General features: G+C 39.4%; 1 protein-coding gene across 2 annotated transcripts in view; it reads left to right on the forward strand.

Annotated features, from left to right (window-relative positions):
• LOC140328033 (uncharacterized) overlaps window positions 1-23,162 on the forward strand; it is a 31,351-nt gene that overhangs the window by 5,649 nt on the left and 2,540 nt on the right. For both annotated transcript variants that reach the window (XM_072407337.1, XM_072407338.1), the window contains 8 exons: window positions 373-471; window positions 764-862; window positions 3,587-3,676; window positions 7,025-7,132; window positions 15,521-15,619; window positions 18,644-18,739; window positions 19,317-19,412; window positions 21,448-21,957. In XM_072407337.1, coding sequence (XP_072263438.1) covers window positions 373-471; window positions 764-862; window positions 3,587-3,676; window positions 7,025-7,132; window positions 15,521-15,619; window positions 18,644-18,739; window positions 19,317-19,412; window positions 21,448-21,957 — 1,197 coding nt within the window. The remainder of the gene's footprint in view (window positions 1-372; window positions 472-763; window positions 863-3,586; window positions 3,677-7,024; window positions 7,133-15,520; window positions 15,620-18,643; window positions 18,740-19,316; window positions 19,413-21,447; window positions 21,958-23,162) is intronic.

The raw sequence follows: 23,162 nt of genomic DNA on the forward strand, positions 1-23,162 counted from the left end.
CTCTCTCCCTATCTCCTCGTTATTCTCCTCTCTGTCCTCGTTATTCTCTCCTCTCTCTCTCTCCTTGTTATTCTCTCCTCTCTGGTTATTCTCTCTCCTCTCTCTCCTCTTTATTCTCTCTCCTCTCTCTCCTCTTTATTCTCTCTCTCTCTCTCTCTCTCCCTCCCTCGTTATTCTCTCCCCTCCTCGTTATTCTCTCTCTCTCTCTCTCTCTCTCTCTCTGTCCTTGTTATTCTCTCTTCTTTCTCTCTCCTCAATATTCTTTCTTCTCTCTTCTCTCTCTCTGTCTCATTTTATTATTTCATTTTTCTCTCTTTCTTTCTTTTGTTCTTTTATCTTACTTATATTCCCCTCTCTCTTCCCATATTTTAGGCTTTGAGATCCTCAATCCAGATGTTTTATTCCGGATAAAGAAGGTGAAAGATCTGTACATTGACATTTGTGATGCCGACAAAGCAGTCACCAATTCAGGTGAGAGGAGATGAGCATCTTGTGCCTCACTAATGATGTTTTTTGTGTTACACTTGGGTTTCAAGTACCCTGACAAAGTAATCCCACAGCTTTATGGCTGCAAAAGTTTTTTGTTTTCAAACTGCTTTCTTCTTACAATATTGTCCGTGTAAGGCTGCTAAGCTGTGGAGAAGTTACTTTTCCAACACATTTCAGCTTGAGATATTGATTTCCTACAAACCTGGGGCCTTGACAAGTTGGAGATGTTGAGTTATGTATGAAAGGTTCCTGATTTCTTTCTTTTTTTTCCCAGGATCTTCTCAGAGAGAATCCATCACAGCAGTAAAAAAAGAACAGAGACTCAACTTGGATTCGTGCCGGAGTAGAGGTGGAAAGATGGTCAGAGACCCATGTGAGACTTTCCACCTTTTTTCCCACCTAGTGATCCTGCCAAGAATATATTTACTGTCCTAGAGTGACAACGCTCTCTCATTATACTGAATCCATGGCATTTCCCTGACAATGCATTTACCATGGAGAGCAAAGTAAAAAGCGAGTACTTGTACATCATGTGACTCATTCCTCCTAAGTGACAGCACTGATGCTTCCCTATTGGTTGTCCACACATCCGTGCCATTGTGTAGGAGTGGTGAGAGCACTGATCTGACACTGTGCTCCTTTTCCTGGTGGCACGCAGAGAAGATCACAGGGAAGGATGAGCAGCTGAGGGTGTATAATGAACAGTGAAGCTAAAACTTGTGCATTGTTGATTAAAGGAAGGAAGATAAACCCCATGCTAGTCATGCGTGTTAAGAAGTTTTTACTTCTTATATCGAATGCACAACAGGAAGTAAAAGGAAACCTCTGCAAAGGGAAGGGAATTCCAATTTTAGCCAGTTGTCACTATAACAGATATCCCCATTTAAAGATTTCCCCTCTTGTTCTTGTGACAACTGTAAAATGTTGGATTTCCCATCACTTTCTGATGACAATATTATCCAGGACAGAAATAGGGTGGCACAGATTGAAATAAAACCTGAATATAGGGGTTCTAAAACTCCTTTCCCATCACAAACTATACACAATGTTTTGACTATGCATATATATTTTATTTTTAATAAACTTCAGAAGAACTGTTGTTCTGGATAGACAGAGACTTATACTGTGGCCAGGAAACCATACAGGAAACAGAACCCCGTTGCCCTACATATACACAGATAGAAATTAGTATTGTGTTCTCTTATAGACGCACCAGAATAAGGGCCCCTGGTAGATACTATCATGTTACGGATACAATTTGTGAGCGTTTATGTAAATATTAATGGGTTAAATTGGAAGTGTGCACAGAGAGATAACACAGAAACTTGCAAGTAAAGCTACGTACACACTTCCAATTATTATCGTTGGAAAACGAACGACGAACGATCCTGCACGATATCTACGAACGATCGTATAGCACCGATCCTGCACATAGAGATAACGACACGATCGTTCGTAGATATTGTACACACAATAGATACGATCGTTTGAGCGATAGAGGAACTATGTGCACGACAGGAAAGTGAACGAACGTTCGTTCATTACGCATGCTCAGACCATGGACGATCAACGAACGATCGTACACACGAACGATGTTCAACGATCGTCGTCCAATCCGATCCGCCGGTCCGGTTGTTCGTTTCCAACGACTTTCCTCGTTCGTCGGCGTCGTTGGTTACTTTTTTTACGAACGATTTTTGCCCAATCGATCGTTCGTCGTTCGTTTTGAACGATAAAAATTGGAAGTGTGTACGCACCTTTACATGTTAAAGATTATACTATCTAATGATATAAGGACAGAAGAATGAAACTATGCCTTAACTAATAGGATAAAACAAAAGGTGCTACGAAGTGAGTTGCAGTCGGCCAAGGAGGACACCTAAAATTAATAGCTTGGCAGATGATCAAAAAACATGAAAGGTATACATAAGCCATATATATTGGTAAAACATTGCTAGTGAGACATTATTGATGGTAAATAATATATACCCAACAGATACTTAGGAAATAGTACTGTGGCCCTTGATATACAAGGACCAGAGCAGTGGACCTTGGCAGAAATATAGAGGCCATTACTGTGACCCTAATATACCGGAACCAGAACCCTGTGGCCTCCTAAATAAATAGGAATAAGTAATCTGTCCCTTTTTAGACGGGGCAGGAACAGTGGCCTTTGACACTTGCATAGAAAATAGTACCTTAGCCCTTGATATACAGAGACCAGAACTGCAGCCCTTGATGGTTAGGAACCAGAACTGTTGCCCTTAATAGGCACATAGGGAATAGTATTGAGGCCCTTAATAGACTGGGACCAAAACAGAGGACCTTAATACACATAAAGGGGCTGTTAATGTGACTCTTGATAACGGGCTAGAACAATGGCCCTTGATAGGCATATAGGGAATAATACTGTGGCCTTGATATACAGGGGCCAGATTAGTAGCATTTGATAGGCACACAAGAAATTATACTGTGGCTCTTGATATACAGGGGCCAGAAGAGTGGTTCTTTTTAGACCACATAGTTGTACTGTTCCATGTTCTAGCAGCGATGTTAATGCAGGAGAGGTTTATACATTTCATCAATAAGCAGGACACATCCACGCCAGGCAGTCGCTGGAGATATGAGAACTGACCTATGATAGCACAACGGTATTCTCCCCAGTATTTTTTTTAAGCTGGGTGAGAAGAAGCTGTAGGTGGGTGGTGGCCCTGTATTGTGACACAACTTTTCAGTAACTATCTAAAAACAGCTGGGTGGTTATTGATAAGTGCAGGGTGGTGCGCCCAGCTAAAAGAGGTTGGGGAGAAAACAGCACAACAATACTGTACTATGAGTGTCTGTGGTAGGTGATACATCAGAGGTGAAGGCACGGTTGGCCTCTCTTTTTGGACTTAGGAAGTTTATGGATCTGTTATTAAGACTTTGGATAAGTATATCTGGGTAACAAATTATCTTTTTATGACAGAATGGCATGAGGATTTTTATTGCTCGGTAAATACTGCATTATCCACTTGTGTCTACTAGTCCTTGCTGACCTTGGTTTGGTCGGTTCATACTCTGACCTATCTGAGTTGTTTATTCTCTTCTTCCACAGCTTGCTCCCCGAATTTACTGCTGAGAATAAAGCAGGATGATCCTTTATGTTACAAAGACCTTTCACCGCAGAATCCTGCCCATAGTGTCGGTGAGTGCTGCTATATAGATCACCTACACCTAGGTTGATGTAGAACCTTTTTTGCAAAATTTTGACACTAGATGTTCTATTGCCCACCATAAACAAACTGCCATCTATTTACTTTTTACATTCATTTTATTTTATAATTTTGAATTCATAATGTTGGCTTTTTTCTCATGATTAAATGTGTGGCATTTCTTAACATGTGTATGTAAGGCTTTGGCAGAGCATGTCGGCATGCAGATTGTCCATCAGATGGCACCACACCTCTAGCGATTGCCAGTTTTGCCTCAATTATCTTAAGTTCTGTAAGGAGGAACTCTGACAGATTTAGAATCAAAGAGGACATGTCTAATGACTATAGAATTAAATAGGAACTGTCTGGGATTTACAGAATAGCAAGTGACCTGTCTGATGTAAAGGCAAAGACAGCCTGTCTTCAATTTTTGGAGTACAAGAGGACTTGTCTTACAACTTGCCTAGAAAAATACAAAGACTCATTACTGAGATCCTTCTGATGGACTGTTTTACACCCTTGTGTGTTCAATCACTGCTTGGGAACAGAAATGCAGCTAGTGAGTTCAGAATTTCTTATCTGAGCACTTTCCAGCATTTAAAAATTAACAAAACTGGAGATATAAAATGTTATATCCAAGTAACCACGTTGAAAGCATTTTCAAGATTTCACAATGGCAGTCTATTTTTTTTATTTTTTAGCATAGGTTTCCTTGCCAGGGTTTCATCTGACATTTTTCTCTAAATTTCCACCAGTCCTAGTTGGCTTTTTAGTGTCATAGTTTTTGCTTTTACTTCTGTTGATATTTGACTTCATTCAAATGTAGGGCAAAAGAATGTGCTTCCACAATGTCATTTAACCAACCTGACAAGTAAAAACAAAAAAAGTTCCTATTTGAACCCTTTTTAATCTCCCTAGCCATACGATTAATGAGGATTTTTAAATGGAAAAGCGGAACATGTAAAAATCCTCATTATTTTACATTTCCTCAAGCCTAAAACTCACAAGCAGATGCCCAGTTGGTATCTGCTTCCCTGTCCTCACATCCCCAACGTTCATACGCCGGGGACACAGATGCTGGCCAGGGGAAGAAGATGCAAGGCATTGCTGGATGACGCGCTGGAACGTGGGAACAAGGTAGGACTTTTAAACTCCCGGGAAATTCAACCCCGAGTGTGGCCTGGGGTTACTGCTTTTGTTATGGAAAGTCCACCTGTTATGGAAAGTCCACCTGAGCCACACTCTGGAATACCGCCAGGGAGGTTAACCTTAGTTTACCATATTTATCCCTACTAACTCCTCCTTCCACTTGTCCTGGTAACTGCCGTATATACTTATATACTTATAATATAAACTTAGATTTTATATTTTCCCAACATGCCATTAGTATACATTATTTGTATCAGTAGATGACACTGTGTCATTATGTAAAGTGTGTAACAAACTCTTGCTGTTGGATACATGATAAGCAGTTCTTACAGAGTCTGTTACATGGTTTACATTGGGACACAGATTGCAATCTACTTGTGGCCTGCAACCATGCACAAAAAAATATTTAATAGCAAGTGACTCATCATAACCAACTTTCAAAATACTTTAACCTTTAAAAAGGGGGAAAAGATATAGTGACTGAGTATATGTGATTATTTTTTTCTCCTTTTAAAAATAAAAGGTCCTAAAAATAATACCTGAATTTATTCATTTATTCATGTTAATTTTATCAGTTTTTTTAATGAAATGACGGAAATATTTTTTGGCCTAGGTTTGTATTGTAGTACATTTTTCTTGTATCACCAGATACAAATAAGTACAGTAGACGCTTAACTATCTTGCTTAATGTGGCAGAAGGGCAAAAAAAACTAGATAGTTCGGGGTTCTATTATTAAATTAATTAATGCTGTGTAACAGAATCATATTTTAGTGTTACACAGGTTTTATAAAACAATTAAGTGTTTCATATGCACTTAAAAACAAAAAAAAATTATCCCCCCCAGCGGTGTGGATTTTACCTGCTAAAAGCGGTAATCCCGAGTCACACTCTGTGTCACTTTAAACTTAAAAAAAAACATTTGCCTTGCTCTGTTGGCATCCTGCTGGTCCCTGCAGGTCCTCAGGCGGCGTCCTCCCTCTTCGATCTTCTCCCGGCGACTGCAGAGACGTTCTCCGGTGGCGCTGGTGCATGCGCCAGTGCGGGCGGGAAAAGCTGCCGGAATTTCAAATAATTTTGTATTGAATTCAATACAAAATAGCCATATTGAGTCCAATACAAAAAAAATCTTGATATAATATATATATATATATATATATATATATATATATATATATATTATACATGCTACTGTACAGTTTTATGTATCATGTTTCACTATATTTTTTTTTTTTAACAGATTTATGTGTTTTTTTTTATTTAGTTTAATATTAAATGTAATAAATATTGGACATATTTTGGTGAAGTATGCCTAAGAATTATAGGCCTACAATGTAAAATAAATTTCCTTGCAAAAAAAATGTAAACTATTGTGTGTAAATTCCCCCACCTACTAGATTGTAAGCTCTTCGGGGCAGGGTCCTCTCCTCCTGTATCACTGCCTGTATTAGTCTGTCATTTGCAATCCCTATTTATTGTACAGCGCTGCGTAATATGTTGGCACTAAATAAATACTGTTTAATAATAATAATTAAACGCTTTTTGCATGGAAATACGGATAGAATTAGAACGCTAGGGGGGTTAAGTTGAAAAGGATGCTTTTTATAGTTTTGTTGCATTTTTATACATGGGCTTTAAAATAAAATACATTTTTTTGCACACAATATCACCAGAAAGAAACCCTTGTTTCTGCTCAAAAATATTTACAATACTATATTATCATTATTTTATTATAATATAATAATAAAAAATACAATGATTTGTACTTTTGGGGTACTGTTGGTTTTGATTGGTGACTTACTCTTAATGTATCTTTCGTGCGTTATTGTTGGCTACTAGTAGATGGCAATGTGTCTTTACGTAATGTGTTAAACTCTAATAATGTCTTTGACAGTAAGAGTTTGTTATATGCCTTCTGTGAGTATACATTGCTTCCTAGTGGTGTGGCCCAAGTATAAACCCAGATTCTTTGATAGATTTTTTTTTTTAAATAGCAAAATTTGGCCTAAGAAACCAATGAACATATTTAGGTATTTTTCCTTCAAAAAGATCTTTATTAAAATTAACATATTAATATTTGCGTATAGGGTAATGTGTTGATTTTTATTTTTCAAATACAGACTGTCATTATTGTCTTTCAGTACTATGTTACACAACTGAATTCTACATCATATCTCCTTATCTTTGTGTACAGCTGACAGCACCGTAACTTCAATTTTATCAAAGCAGAAAGAAACAGAGGAAGGAAAAAGAGCGATTCAACATGTAGAGAGGCCAGAGTTCAGAACCCACCAGTCACACCGTGAGTAAGGGATCCTCGGGGGTGGGGACTTGTAAAAAAAGAGGAGAGCAGAGCTGTTTTCATAATGTGTGTTATTGTTTACACAAATTGTTTTGCAAAGCAAAATAGTTGAAATTTTTCATCCAGTCCTATTCCTGTATGAAAGCATAATACTAATAAAGAATAAAACTGAACAAATGATATTAAAAAATAAAATCCAATGCAAACAGTGTCCATATTTACTCAAAACCTAGAAATTAAATCTCCGGTGGTTTATATCATAGTTCGTAATAAAATTATGTAATATATAAAAGCCCATCTTCAACTTTTTTCTTTAATTATAGTCAAGATTTAATACTCTGTGAAGTTTTTATTGCCCTTTTTGTGTGGCCCTTTTATGGGGATATCCTATCACTTCCTGTGGAGTTAAAGTCCCCTTTGGAAATTGACGATCCAGCCAGTGTTTATTTGCAAACAGGGACAGGTAATAACTCCTAGCTGGATGGTCGCCACCCAGTTGTCAATTTTCACTGAGCTGCACATGCCCCCTCTGCAATAAAGGACCTCTATGGTCACAATATTTATTTTATTTTAAAGGTTTAATTCTTCTTTAACTTGTATTTATGTAGCGCCAACATATTACGAAGTGCATTATAAAGTCTATAGTCATGTCACTAATTTCTCTACCAGTATTACTCAATTGGGGTTCCTCCAGAGATTGCTAGAGGTTCCTTAAGCAATGAGCAATCTGTGCCTCTCAACAAAGTTTAACTGTCTGTAAGGGTGACATACTTCCCACTGACCACCACACTAATATACTGTGATCTGTGGATAAAAAATTTATAGAAGAAGTTCCCGAAGACCTGAAAGTTATTTCTAGGGTTCCCCCATGTTAAAAAGATTGAGAAATACCATAGTCTTATATCATTAACACAGTCTAAGGCCAATGTTTGGGAAAGCCAGTTACCTTAACTGCATGTTTTTGGATGTGGAAGGAAACCATGCAAACACAAGGATAACATGCAGACAGTGTCATGGCTGGGATTAAAACCTGGGACCATTAGTCCCCCAAAAACAAGAGTGCTAACCCCTGAGCCACCATATATGTGGTTTGAAGGTTTAGGAATTGGGTCTTATTTGAGTTGGGAAGGTGCTGGAATTGGGCTGTTTGGGGGGGTTTTGTGTTGGAAGTACATCTGATCTGTGGTCTGAAGTTGCAGGAAGCTATCTGTTATGTGATCCCAATGTACAAAAGTCCAGAGTCCTAATGGTGGAAAAACTGGGACTGATTTCAGATGTGTAGGTGCAGGGAATAGTTCTGATCTGAGGTCAGAATGTGTTGGAATTGGTTCGACATGTGGTCTAAAGGTGAAGAAATTGGGTCCGGTCTGAGGTTGGAAGATTTAGGAAGTAGGCCCGATTTTAGGAGTAAGATGCTAGTATGAGGGCATATCTAAGGTGTGAAGGTGCAGGAAATAGGTTTAATTTGTGGGGTGAATGTGAATTACATCTGATCTTTATTCGGATGATGCAGAAATTGGGTCTGATAAGTGGTCTGAAGGTACATGAATTGCAATTGATGTGAGGTCTAATGGTGCAAGATCTGTAATTGCAAGAATTGGGACTTTTATGAGGTCTAAAGTTGCAAGAATTAAGTCTGATATAAGATATGAAGATGCAGGAATTAGGTGTTTCATGAGGTCTGCAGCTGAATGAATTGAGACTGATCTTAATAGGAATTGGGGGGATCTGAGGTCTAAAGGAGCAGGAATAGAAGCTAATCTGAGATCTGTTGTGTACTATTGCATGCTACGTGTTTATTACTTAAGACATAAAGTCCCTGTCACATATTTTCACTGATTTTCAACACAGGTGACTATGATTTGTGGTATCACAGTGCCATCTTGTGCCAATACTTTGATGCACAGTAGTGTTTTTCTTATTTTTCCAGAATGATTTGCGTTTCTCCCTTTGATATTACTTAGAATATCTCCTAACTTCATACCAATAACAAGGCTGTTTATTATGTGTTTGTTTGCCACTGTCTGTATTTGTGGCATCTCCCTGCTGACTCCTATCATAGAAAATGGCACTATGGGACTCGGCAGCAGGTGTCCTGGCACCAGGGAGCTAAACCAGAGATTTTTTCACTTATAGAAAGTGTTTTGCTTATTTTCCCAGAATTATTTGCTGTCCCTCAGACATTACTTAGAATATCTCCTAACTTTACACCAATAGCAGGGCTGTTTACTATGCGACTGTCATTGTCTGTTTTTGTGGAATCTCCCTGCTGATTGCTGTCATATAAAGCCACACTATGGGAATCGTCGGCAGGTGTCCCGGAACCAGGCACAGAGGTGGAGATGTCTTCACTTATGGAAAGTGTTCAGCCTCCCACCAGCTTTCCTCCGAGTCCGGCTGTCTCCCAATGGTGTCCTCGATATGTGTTTACACCATTGCAAACTCAGATATAGAAAGAGGTTTACATCTCAGGAGAATCTGGTGTAACTCCACTACTATTAAGTCATTCAAAGTTTAATCCCATCAGTCTGTAACCTTTTCTTGTTTGCTTTCTCTGCAAAAACTTTGTAGTAAAACTTTAAAATAAACTGTATGATATGAATGGCTGTGCAGTATACTTGCTGTATGATAGAGGGGAATTGTTCATGAATATGCATACCCATTCACTAAAATCACTTACAAACTTAAAAACTTTTTTATTCATTTTAGATCTGCTGCTTTCTAATGTCCCAGCCTTCACATTAAGAATTTTTAAAGAACAATAAGCTCAAAATCATATATGAGTAATGTATTTTTGAATGTGGTCTTTGAAATAGTGTTAGTTTAAGCAGTCAATTTGTGTAGAGGCTGCTTGGGTATTAACTATTTCTGTATAAACACTTGAGGGCAACAGAGTGGCTCCAATATCTGCTACCTACCTAATAATAAATTCTATAGCTTATGAATAGGGTCTGCAGCAGTCTCGATTGGGACTAGGCCCCTTACTTCAAAGGCTTTTTTGGAGACATTCTTATTTTTCTGGCCATTGAAATTTGAAAAAAAATAAAAGTTGAAAAGCCTGGCCATTGAAAAGTCAAAAATTAAAATCACCGACATCTTGAAACTTGGGTGTATTTCATCACCACTTAAACTGTGGCTTAGTAGTGTGTCTGACTCCCATTGTGTCGTTACGGACTCCCAACAACATGTGGACATACTTCTTAGTTTTCCCCCAGGTTGTTTTTGCTAGGCAGATGGCCTGGCAGTTTTTACTTCCCATCATCAGACAGCTGCTCAGTTTGGGTTTGTGCAGAGCGAGGTCAGCAAACTCCAGCTTTTAGGCCAGATACAGCCTAGCCAGTAGTCCGTTCTGGCCTAACGCCCTCTGGTCAATCTGGCCTAATTCCGGCCAGCAGGGGTCAGCAACCTGCTGCTCCGGAGAGGGATTTCCACACACTACCCCCATTCATTCTTTATTAGCTCCCACGGCAGCGGTTTTTAATAGCATGAGGATGCAGTAATCGCACTGCAACCTTCCTGCCAGTCTCAACAATATTCTCCTTCCAGATCACATTATTGACCAGTAGGCCCGCATGTGACAATGGTGGGCCTATATTGAGAGAGGACAAATCTTCAACCTAAATGATAGGTTTTCTTTATGTCAGAGGTAAAGCAGAACCTAACGATGCCATACTCACCTGACCCAGTTCCGTCACAGAGCTGTGAGCTTCTTACTTCTTCTCTTCCTATTTTCGATTTTTGGCCATCTTGATTAGGCATTGAATGGCATTCAGGGGAAGCCAGGATTAATGGGTATCCTGGCAGCCCATTCTGGGCTGCGTATGCACATGTTGAATCAAGGCTGCAACTAGGACGAGAAGAAGGAAGAAGACTGTGACAAGATCAGGAACGAGGGTTGATTTTACTCTTGCGATAAAGAAGCTGCAACCACACTGCAACCTCACTGCTAGTCTTAGGTTTAGTTCCCATTAACAATTTTTGCAAACAGTTTAACCAGTTATCCTGCTTATTGGATTATTTTCAAAAATAGTTTACATTGGAACAAATCGTTTATAATTTATATTTTTGGGGGGATTCCACTTTCTACTAAACTTGGGACACTGGGAAGCTGAGGCACAATACGGGGCACTAGACAGTTTTGGTTATTGTACAAGGAGGATGGAAAAATGGAACGTACTAAGGGGGGGTATTAGACACAAAATATAGGGGGGTGCTAGGAAGCCGACACAGTAATAGGCGTTACTGGACACCTATGGCACAAACAACTGGGAGCACTGAATTTGTTGTGTGTTGTGGGTCTAAAATTTCACCACCTGGCTACAGTTTCATCCATCAAGCTGAAAAGAAGTGAAGTATAAAAATTTAGTCTTAGTTCACATTGGTGACGGAGTGCTTACTGGCAACCACTAAGCACCCAGGAGTAGTAACAAGTGGTAACTGCTAGGCTTGTTCAGGCTTCAAATGCCTAGCAAAACATTGGATTTTTCCAATAAAGAATGAATAGGGATGGCAGGCAGCCGTTCAGATCTGTTCTCTGCTGTTAAATCTGCAAACACTGGTTATTTAAGAACCAACACAGCAGTTCAACTCCAGAATAGCTGGCAATGTGCTAGCCACCTGTAAGTCTGTCTCTGCTGGTAAACTTTATGAATCCTGGACTTCTACCATTCTAAATTTTCTGGATCACCCAGGTTCACCAATGAGAATCTATGTATTCCGGCCTCGGAGAGCTTTAATAAATCAGGCCCTATATTTTTGTGTATTGACCAAAAGCATGGTAATAGGTAGAGGAATTCACTTTGCCTGTCCTCACTATAGGCCCATCACCGGCATGTGGCCTTACTGACCAATAATGAGATCAGAAAAGAGGGGACAGCTCTCTAGATAAAATGTGGGCTCAATGGATTGCTGAGAAGGACCTAGCTTTCTGCAATTTAATATTGAATGCTAACACAGCTCAAAAAAAAACAAAAAAAAAAAAACATTTTTTTCACTTGCCAAGATTTTTCAATATATTTAGTGTATTTCAGGTCTGCTGAATCCAGAAATGACAACAGTTTAATTGAATTGGCTCTAGTTCTTGTGATACAGGAATCGGAATCAACTATTTTACCAACAGCAAATGTTACCACATCATAATATTATCAATCTTTATTTACACTGATGTTTATTCATACATTTTCTTTTTTTACAGAAATATGAGTTCACCAAAAAGAAGTTAGTTTAAATGACCCTAATGTATTTTGCTACATTTGTGGTAAATATTCTCAGCAAAAACAGAAGACACTTTACAGAATTTGTGAAACAAATACATCTTGCAAATTTTGGTAATAAACTGGGGGACCAAGATAAGTATTGGGCTCCCCATATGGTATGGTATGATGTTCAGTGATTCAGTGAACAGTTCTCCCAAAAAGAGCTCATTGATTTCATACCTGACCTAGGTCTGTCAAAAGCTGAACTTTTAGCATCCAGGCTAGAAGAAAAAAAATGTCTGAGACCGAAGTTAAAATAATGGTTTATAGGACAAGAGAGGTGACACTTCTACCATATTTCAGTGAAGATGGAGACTTTGTGTACTGTTGTAACATCCCTGGACTACTAGCCCATATGGGAGTACCAGAATACCAAGCCGAAGACTGGTGGCTTTTCATAGACCGTTTCATTCGAAGTTTAAAATCTGTTTTACTGCATAATGGCAACTGGTATTCATCAATTTTAATTTGTCACTCAACAAAGAAGAATATGAAAATATCAAAATGGATCTGTTGTGCGTGTCTTTTTTCCTTCCTTCTGACAGATCAGAAGGGTCAAATAAATAGTGATGGTATCCAGGGCAAAAAGGCAAAATAGTGGCCCAGTCATGGAGTGGGGAGGGTGGGAGTGCAGCTTGAGAAGTCCACAGAGTGGCACAATGAAGTAGTGGTGAGGTGGAAGCAGCATGAGGAGACCACAGAGTGGCCCAATGACAGAGCCTGAAGGTGGCAGCAGCATCAGGAGGCCACAGAGTGGCACAATGACAGAGTCTGGAGGTGGTGGTAGCAGGAGCATCAGGTGGAGGCCACAGAGTGGCACAATGACAGAGTGTGGAGGTGGCAGTGGCATAAGGAAGCCACAGAGTGTGGAGTTGTAGTCGAGGCAGGTAGCCAGAAGAAACCGGTCTCTTTTGTCAAGGTTTGGGTGAGGCAGCATGTATCATCTAATTAGATGCATCAGGCATTGGTGGGTGGAAATCCTGGCAAATCGACACCTAAATCATCTTGACAAAGGTTGGTCTCTCCACATTTAGGGTGGACAGGAGAGTGCTTGAGGTAACTATGGCCCCCGTCACACAAAACACCTGCTCTGATGCCACACTACTGGCTGGGCAGGACAGCTTTTCCAGGGCAAACTCGGCCAGTTGCGGCCACAAATCCAGTTTGGCTGCCCAGTATTCCAGCGGATCTTTAATGAGGGCTGGCAGGGTGCACTCCAGCTATGCCACCACCTGCTTGTTCAGGTTCTGCTTTATGTCTAGCTGCTGGTGAGTAGTTTCTTCACTATGCGGGTGAAGAAAGCTGCTTATCAGCAACTGTATACTCAGGCTGCTGCTGATGGAGCTGGTACTGCTCCTGCCACCACACCCCTCCCCAGCAGCCATGGCAGTTGAACATGAGTGCAGAAGGCCCCCAGGTCAGACCTGCGAGAGGATGGACGATGGTGCAGATAGGCAGGGGCCAACTGACTACATAGGATGTCTCTGTATTAGTTCAGTTTGACCTCCCTCTCAGTGGGTGTTAAAAAAAAAAAAAAAAGGCCCCCATTTTGGACCGGTAGCGAGGGTCCAACAAGGTGGAGAGCCAGAAGTCATCCCTCTGCCGAATGGTGACAATTCGGCTGTCACTACGCAAGCCAGTGAGCATGCAGCGGGCCATTTGTGCAAGTGACTCGGAGGGACTCCCTGCCTCCATCTCCACTACATACTGCCACGGTGTGTCCGGGTCCTCTGCTTCGTCTTCCCCATCTCCCTCTGGCTGCTCCAGCTCCTTCTCTCCTGTCACCTTAGTAGAAAAACCATCCATTTCACTATACATTGCCTATGCTCCAATGTCCTCCTCCTCCAGTTCAGCCCCCACAGGGCTCATGTGGCCGTGAGATCTAGGCACCACGTCTCCAGCTCCCTGACCAGCCAGATTTACCAGCATCTGGATGAGTGCACGCATACTGTTGTCTCTTGACAATCGCTTCGGTGATTGATTGCTGACGGAATCACTGAAGAGGAGTAGGAGGAGGAGCATCTGGACCAGCACAAGATGGAAATGACATACAGCTCCCTTCGGCTGAGGTGGGGGAGCCTTGACTGTCTGAAAACCAGTGCGTGCCACTGGGTGATGCAGTGCTTGCTGCGGCAGGCTGTACCACCACATCGGAGCCACGGTTCTTCCAGGCCACTTTATGGTGACGCTGCATATGTTGACGCAGGGCCATGGTGCCAATATTGGCACCCTGGCCACGCTTCATGTTCTGCCCACATATATTACATATGGCCATGTTAACCTCCTCAGTACTGAAAAATAAAAAGCAGGAATCTTTGATGGACCTCAGATTCGAAAACTGATAAATGATTCAAATTTCACGAGATACTGAAGCTTCTGCCTGAAGCTTCTGGCACAGCTATGTCATGGTTGTCAAGAACTTCTTGGGTAACTATGAAGCACAAAATTATGAAGAACTGGTACAAGACTTGCTCTTAAACTAAAAATATGGGTGATACTATGAGCATAAAGGTACACTGTCTCCATAGCCATTTGCAAATATTTCCAGAAAACCTTGGCGATTTCAGTGAAGAACAAGGGGAGAGGTTCCATCAAAATATAAAGGTGATGGAAGAAAGGTATCAGGGCAGATAGGATAGACACATGATGGCAGACTACTGCTGGAGCCTTCAATGTGATTGTCCTGATCATCAGTGTAAAGGGAAATCATACAATGTTTTTTAATTACTTTTTTGTGATTAGTTCTGTAAATATACTGAATATAGAATATATTGAAATGAAGTATTTCAAAAATTTAATTTTGTATACGTAAGCATATCTAGTTTAATTTTGCCTAATTTTCTTTTTTCATTAGTTTTCAATGAGGTTATTATCGAGGCCATTATTTCAAAAACTAGAGCCATACTCACAAAGCCAATACTGTGTTTGGAATCTGTGCATCAAACATAACCTAAAATGACTTTAATCTGTTTGTCAAAAAAAAAAAAAATTGTTGATCTGTGTAATCCTTTATATCATGCCAGTTAATGATACTTATTCCTGTGGACTGTGATCTTTATTACACCATCTTCAAATGTTCTAAAACATTTTTTGGGTTTCCCTTTATAAGAATTTCTTTTGGTTCTCTTTGTAGGACAGATCACCTCCCAACCAATCAAGCAAGAGAAACTGGACTACATTAAGGTGTCGGTGGGGGAGCACAACTGTAATAATACCAAGGCCACTGCTAGAGGTAACGTGCATGATGGGAAATAGGGAAAAGAGTTTTTGTTTTGAAAGTTCAGTGTTTATATTACTGTCACCGGGAAACTATCATTCTTAGTTGTGACCGGTAACTGTTTAGGAACCATGGCTTATACACAGGTCACTCAAGCACAACAGTCACTAATGATGTCAGAGATACCTGTACACATTTTAGATTTTGAGATCTTTAAAATAAACAGTTTCCTTCCATATTCTGTGTTTTTAAAAACGTGGTTAGGTTAATTTTTTTTTCCTCAAAAATTGACCTTTGACTGTGGTAATGACATTTGACTATAGTACCGACATTAAATTGTGAGCCCCTTTAAGGGACAGTTCCTGATAGGACTATGGACTTCATAATAAGATAATATACTATAATGATCTACCGAGAAGGAAAAAAAAAGGCCTATCTTTAGTAGGTCACCAAGTGTGATCACCCCTATAAAAGCAGAAGTTTTGGCAGTTTACTGGTGTGGAGTATTTAGGTGCATATTCTTACAATGTCAAAGAGGAAAGTCATTAGCAATGTTGCAGTCCACCAATCTAAGAGGGTTACAAGGTCATTTACAAACAAATTGAAGTCTGTCATTGTACAGTGAGAAAGATTATTCACACGTTTAAAACACTCAAGACCGTTGCCAATCTTCCTAGGAGTTGATGACACAGCAAATTCTTCCCGAAGTCAGACTGTGCAATGGTCAGAAATATTGAAAAAAGATGCAATGGCTACATCTCCAACTCCATAGGCCTCAGCATGAAAAAGACCGAACAAGTATGGCTTCTTTGGAGGGGTTGCCAGACAAAGGCTTAAAAAGAACATGACAGTATGGTCAGAAAAGTTGCATCTGAAGATGAATTCTGGAACAATCCCTTGTCCTTTGGACAGATTAGACCAAAGTGGAGATAATGCACAGCACCATGTTTTTTGGAGAAAACCTAGACACAATGATCGTTGACCATGAACTCTTCTGCTAAATTAAACTAAAATATTCTAGTGTGGAATATGGGGCCATCTGTACAAAAGCTAAAATCTGGCCATGCAACTGTACAATGATCCCAAGCATACCAGCAAATCTACAGCATAATGGCTGAAAAAGTAAAGTATCAAGGTTTTTTGCAATGGTCCAGTCAAGTGGCCAAAACAACCTCCAAAACCTCAACCGAATCAAACCTAGAGGGTGGACCTTAAGAGAGCGAATAAGACAAATGAAAACCTGCAAATCTCAGTGAAATGAAGCATTGTTGTAAAGAAGAATGGGCCAAAATCTATCCACATTGAAGTGAGAGACTGACAAAACCATACAGAAAGCAATTCCTGCTAAAGTTTCACAAGTCTAGTTAGTTTTCCACACATGGCATCTACATTTTAGCTTTATTTTTATTGGTGGAATCTTTTGTGTATTGTTTTATACCTGAGGTTAGATTTAAATTATTTTACCTGCTAAAGACCAGATGATTTTGGATTATTATTTACTATATTTTTTCTTCTCATGGCTGTGCCTAATCAAGGTAAAAAATTATTTTAAGTTTTTATTGTTCTCCTTGAGCCTATTGAATTGATTTACCTTACTATCTGCCCCAATAACACCAGGAGAATAAATGAGATGGTCGTAACTTCATGGGAAAGCTCCCCTGTATGGCAAGTTTGCAGCTTTCCCAAGTGGCATTGATCAAGTAGCTAGGAAAAAGTTTACCTACATTTTTTTACAATCTATTTAAAAATGTATCTTGATTATTGATATTTTTAGGTTTTAGTCAATCTTTCATTTTCATAGGTGGTGGGTTAGGAAATTATTGGCTTTGGCATTTTCATTCAATGGCCACTTAAATAAAACATTAAGTTCTATTAACAAAGGGCAATTATCCATTCAAAGTGAACAGGTATTTAATTTTTACATAATTGCTTCTTGCGTCTTCTCCCAGAGTGGTCTATTCTGCTAAACTTTACAAATCATACATATTATTACTTGCTTTTTATACAGCAGAAGTGACAACTGTGACACTTTGTTGGGACATAACTTTGAAAATGTTGTGTTGTTATGTATTTTTTATGTGTATTTTTATATTCTTTTCTTCTTTTGTATAGTTAAGGGGGTATTTTTTTTTTCCTATTTTTATCCAACATGTTCAGTATTGTTCTGAAGCTAAGTTAAGATCTTTGTGTAATAATAGTAGACATGTATCGTATTATTGTCATCCTCTTTGCACTAGGAAAGTTTACACTCTACGCTTTATTAGACAAACCAATACTGAAGGTTACCAGGATCCAAAAGACACATTATATTTAATGCCACAAAAATAAACATTGCTCACTTAAAGCAATCCCTTGAACCTCCATTTTTTATGCTCTCCATGCTTTTTTTTAAGCTAACATAAGTTAGGTTTCCCTGTATTCTCAGGGATTTCTGTACTGCTTTCTTTAATACCTTATTGTTGCATCGTAGGTACCCTTGCTTGTACCCTTTACTGTATATTTTCCTAATAAAATTGATTCAAAGCAAATCTTATCAGAGTCACAATATTTGAATCATGTATTGTTCCCAGCACAGTTACACATTAGTTATTACACATCTATATCACTTTGAGACTGAATTTGTCACTCTTCAAAGTAATGTCCCTACCTCGCAATCACACACCTTCCAGTACTTGAGATGTTCCCAGGCATCAGGTAAATATTATCACCCCACCACCACCAGCCTTCCATAATTCAGTAGTCTGATAAGCCTATTGTAAGGCTGGAGTTTTGTGACTAGGGAGGGATTTGTTGCTGAGCCCCTTGCAAATACCAGCTTTTAGAGATATATTTCCAAGACTTCCAAGGTCATATTTAAGTTAAAATTTTGGAGGCTATTTTAGCAGCAGAAGTAGACCTAGGGATTTTAAAAGCTTAAGCTTTTTGATTTACCTTTTTGCTTGAATTTTAATATTGAGTGTTAACTTTTATTCTGCCTTCTATGTAAAGGTTTATATCATAGACTCCAGATAGCCCGCTCATGTTTGTTTGCATTTGCAGGACAACTAACCTCACACACAATAAAATATGAAGATGAATATGCCAAAGTGCCAGCAAGGAGCCATGGATCAGATAGTACAGGAGCCATAGCAAGAGGTGAGTTAAGAATACTAATGGTGCATAAGAGTGATCAAATACAACCAGTAATAAACTAAATAGGTAGTTCTGGGTTAACCATCACATTTGTTCTGCTCAGCACAGATGAAGAATGTCAACCAATCCAATGCAGACTCCTCCTACTATACATCACTGGTAGAATAAACAAAAAAGCTTGTATAGCACTAAATGTAATTCCCAATATAAAAAACCAATGTCAAAAAAAGATATATAAAGTTCCATTTCTCCTTTTCCTTGACAATACAAGAAAAGAATTGATAGACAGGGACAGTATAGAGTGCTATAACCCTATAACAGAATGTTTCTAAATATGGACCCTATTGGGTCGGATCACCTAATATTTTATAAAAGCTTCAGGTTTCAAAATATTGAAAATAAAATATTTTAACATAAAGATCATGAACAAGTTTTGTTTGGGTTATCTATGTTTAACTGTTATCACATCATTATTTCAAAACACTTATTACATACCTGCAAAGTGCAAGGAGTTTGCATCCGACATCATATGCTCCATTGTTAGTTATTACTGATATCTGCTGGTTTCCTACATTTGCAGGGCAGGTAACATTCAAACCAATCAAACAAGAGGAGGTGGACTATATCAAGGTGTCTGTGGGTAGCCAACGTCCGGATGACACCCCACCATCTAGAGGTGAGAATTCTTCATGGCAGCCATTACCTGCATTGTACATTTGTTAGATGATAGTGACGATGTGGACAGTACAAGATGTAAGGCCATGAACCTGCTAGTAGAGAGGAGACCAACTACCTGATTTCTACAGTAGGACTTGTTCTCTGTATTTTGTTAATCTTGTATAATTAGCAAGGTGAATATATATGCTGGAGAATAAATGGTTTATTTTCACTGTCTGACCAAAATCTAGTGGACATCTGGCCTTTTCACCTACCATATGGCCAATATTATATGGTCAGGCCACAACCTTAACCCTACTGTACACCTTTGGAATGAAATTGAGTGATGGTTCCAGGCCAGGGTTTTCTAATTGAACTGTAAATGTTTTATTGACTGAATGGTCAACAAATTTCACCGGCATTTCAAAATCTTGTGCAAAGCCTTCTCAGAAAAATGGGGGCTTTAAGGTCAGGGGAGCAAAGCCATGAAAATTTACATGGTTAACAGTAAGGGGTGCAAATCCACCAAAAGCCCTGGTTTTGACATGGGATGTCCAACAAGCTCATCTAGGTACACAAGTTAGGGATCCACAATCTTTTGGCCATGTAGTGTTCTTATATCATGTTTTTTTTTTAATTTGTGTAAGTAGTCTGTAAACAATGGCTTCTGTAGAAGGAGCATATTCAAGTTAAGAAACCTGTACAATTAAATAAAGGGTGATATTGATGACCACATTCTGAAAATGCTAGCTGTGCATCCCCTCTATTGTTTCTTATTACCTAACTTGACCCGTGTTTGAATATAACATTGTCTGCACCATTTTTTTTGGGGGGAGGGGGGGTTAAAAACCTGATCTGAAAAAAAAACCTGATGAAAAACAAACCCAGCTAAAATTTTCCACATACTCATTTGAAGTTTCAGGGCCAGTATTAAGTGTTCACTAATGGGTTTTTTGACTGCATGGTCCGTGCAGTGGGCTCCACCATCTTCCCCGGCTGGACTGCAGCGCTTCTGATCAGTCATGGCAGCAAGCCAAATTTAGGCAGTGATCTGGCCAACTTTGCTACAAAAATGCCTTGGTGTCAGGATATATATAGTGACTCATTTGTCAGCAGCATTTATGCACTTTTGCCCCATTTGTTATGTGTTTCATACAGAGATCGAGTGATTTGTTGAGCCATTGGTCCAACACATTACTGATACCATGGTAATTTTTTCTCCACCACCATTATGAGGCCTTTTTTTCTATTACTGACTGTAATTTCTGGTGTATGTTATCTACCCTTGACTTCCAGTACCTGGACATTCTTCCTTATGACTCTCAACACTGGGACATTCTTTCTTTACAGACTGTCCATAGCAGACATTCTTATTACTAACAGTGCTGGGACATTTTTCCCACCAGTGTCACTGGGGCTTTTTTTCTATTAAAGACACAGATCCCTTGCGTTTCTTCCCTCCCACATCTTTTACTCCATGTTGACTGTTACTTACGCCTGACTACTGCACTCTGTAAGCTGTGCTGTACATTATATATTCCTGACCAAAGTGTTCATTTTCTCTACTGCTGATTTCTAAATATTCTAATTGATTTTAGAAAAGTTCTTTTTTTTTAAAGTAGGCTCAGACAATGCACTCTATATTCTGTGTTCATGTATTGGAAGTGTTTCATTTGTAAAAAGATAATAGGCAATATCTTATGTGTACAAAGACCGTGTCAGATATTAGCTGTGTATACCGCTAGTTTGTTCAGATTCCATGGAACCTCAGCCAACACTCAACATAACGCAGTCAGGTTCTAACACGTACCCCACTCTGATCCAAAACAGAAAAAAGTTTTTGCTTTAGATAAAATTTGAGATCACTTATATCCGTTCATTATCGTCATATATTTTTCTTTTCACACCTATAAGAGGCCGCTGCTCATGACCTCCTACTCAGAATTGTGGCAACATAACTGGGTTATTAGTAGCCATAAACAGATCGACCTTTAAAAACATTAGTAAATCTAAATGTAAGGCACTTCTAAATTTCAATTTGTTCTGTGCCATAGTGACAGATAATGGGGAGCCATCTAAAGGTGACATTGGGGCAGTCCTACAATTCCCAATGAATCCTAGTTTGCATGGACCCAATTTACCTTCATCTCCATCTCCTGGAGCTCCACGCCTGCGAATCATGAAGTTCACTGAGAAGGAGCTAGATGTCCTGGTGGACCTGGTTTTAGAGAATTACTCCAAGCTTTTTGGGAAAGAGTCTGATATCACCCCCAGTGTGGCTAAGAACGCCATGTGGCAAGCCATAGCCAATGAAGTGAGTGCCGTAGGAGTGGCTTTCCGTACCAGCGATAAAGTCAAGAAAAGGTGGAAGAGCGCTAAGCGTAAGATGAATGAGAAGCTGAGTGAAGCAGCTGCTCATGTGGCTGAGACTGGGCGCCGACCTCCACCACACCTGAGGCTGACCATATATGAGCAAAGACTAAGAGACTTCTTCAAGCCAGAGTTCAGCAAAGAAGTGGACTGGAACCAGGACAAGGAAGATCGATCAGAGGAGATAGAAGCTGGTAAATAATATTCTTAAACTTTAATGATGTGAGGGAATGAGATTGTGAGTGTGCAGCTATATTCCAGGGAGCTGTAAAATGGCTTCCTGTGGCCTTTTTATTCCTTTCTTGTATAGCTTTAAAATGAATGGAGCACCAAACTCGTTAAACACTTTTATGTCATTAGTAAATAATATCTTTTCTAGCATTTACATTTTTCAAACCTGTATACTGATACACTGAAATAATTATTAAACAATGGTTGTTTTTTTTTTTTTTTTTTTTTTTTTTGAGCTAAAGAGGTGTATACTCCTTGCAGTCAGGAAAATGTAGTTCTGTTTGTGTTTTTTTTAAGGAGCAGCTTTTTTTTTTTTTTTTTTAGAGTGGAGGCCCAATACTAGAAAAAAAGACAAACTCACCCCTGTACTTCAAGGGTTGAATTCTCTTTTGTCTAGGGATATTTTTAAAAATAATTTTACTTACCTTATCCCCCACTCCCTCAGCAGCCTCTGCTCACCTAGGTTTTGGTGGGTCTTCTGTGTCCTCAATAAAATACAGGGATCTTTTCCAATACCCCAACATCTCTACACTACATAGAGACCACTTCCACTGCCCATTGATCCTTACATTACACAGAAGCCTATTAATCAGGGATCTATATAATCCACAGAGACCCCTCTCATTACACACAGGTCCCTACAATACACAACCTTACCGACACATCTGGACATTACACATAGCCCCCTTCCATTACTCAGACATCCCTTGCCTTACACAGGGATCATTTGCCTATTACCCAACAATTGCTGTATTACACCATACATCCATTTCTATGCTGGAGGAAATACAATTTTGCCTAGAATAATTCTGATCCAACCAACTGACTTGATGTGTACTTATACCACACTGCCTTCCTCTCTCTACAAGTCTCTTCTCTTCTTCTAAATAAAGCTGAACTTCATGAAAACAAAAAGCTAATCCCTTGCAAGGACTAAATGTTTATTATAGTCTGGGGGGGGGGACGTAAGAAGGACTTTTACTTATCTTGCTTCTCCCTTGGCTAGCACCTACATCTTCCATTCAATGCTTGGAGCTGTGGGCAGACCCTTGTCTGTCTCTCTTACAATTCAGGATTATTGGTCCTGCATTGTAGGGGAAAATTTCCATGCCTGGGATCACAGCACAGAGCGCCTTAGAGAAAAGGCTACAGGTAACCAGTCGCATAG

Source organism: Pyxicephalus adspersus, chromosome 4, assembly GCF_032062135.1.
Source record: "Pyxicephalus adspersus chromosome 4, UCB_Pads_2.0, whole genome shotgun sequence".
Lineage (NCBI taxonomy): Eukaryota > Metazoa > Chordata > Amphibia > Anura > Pyxicephalidae > Pyxicephalus > Pyxicephalus adspersus.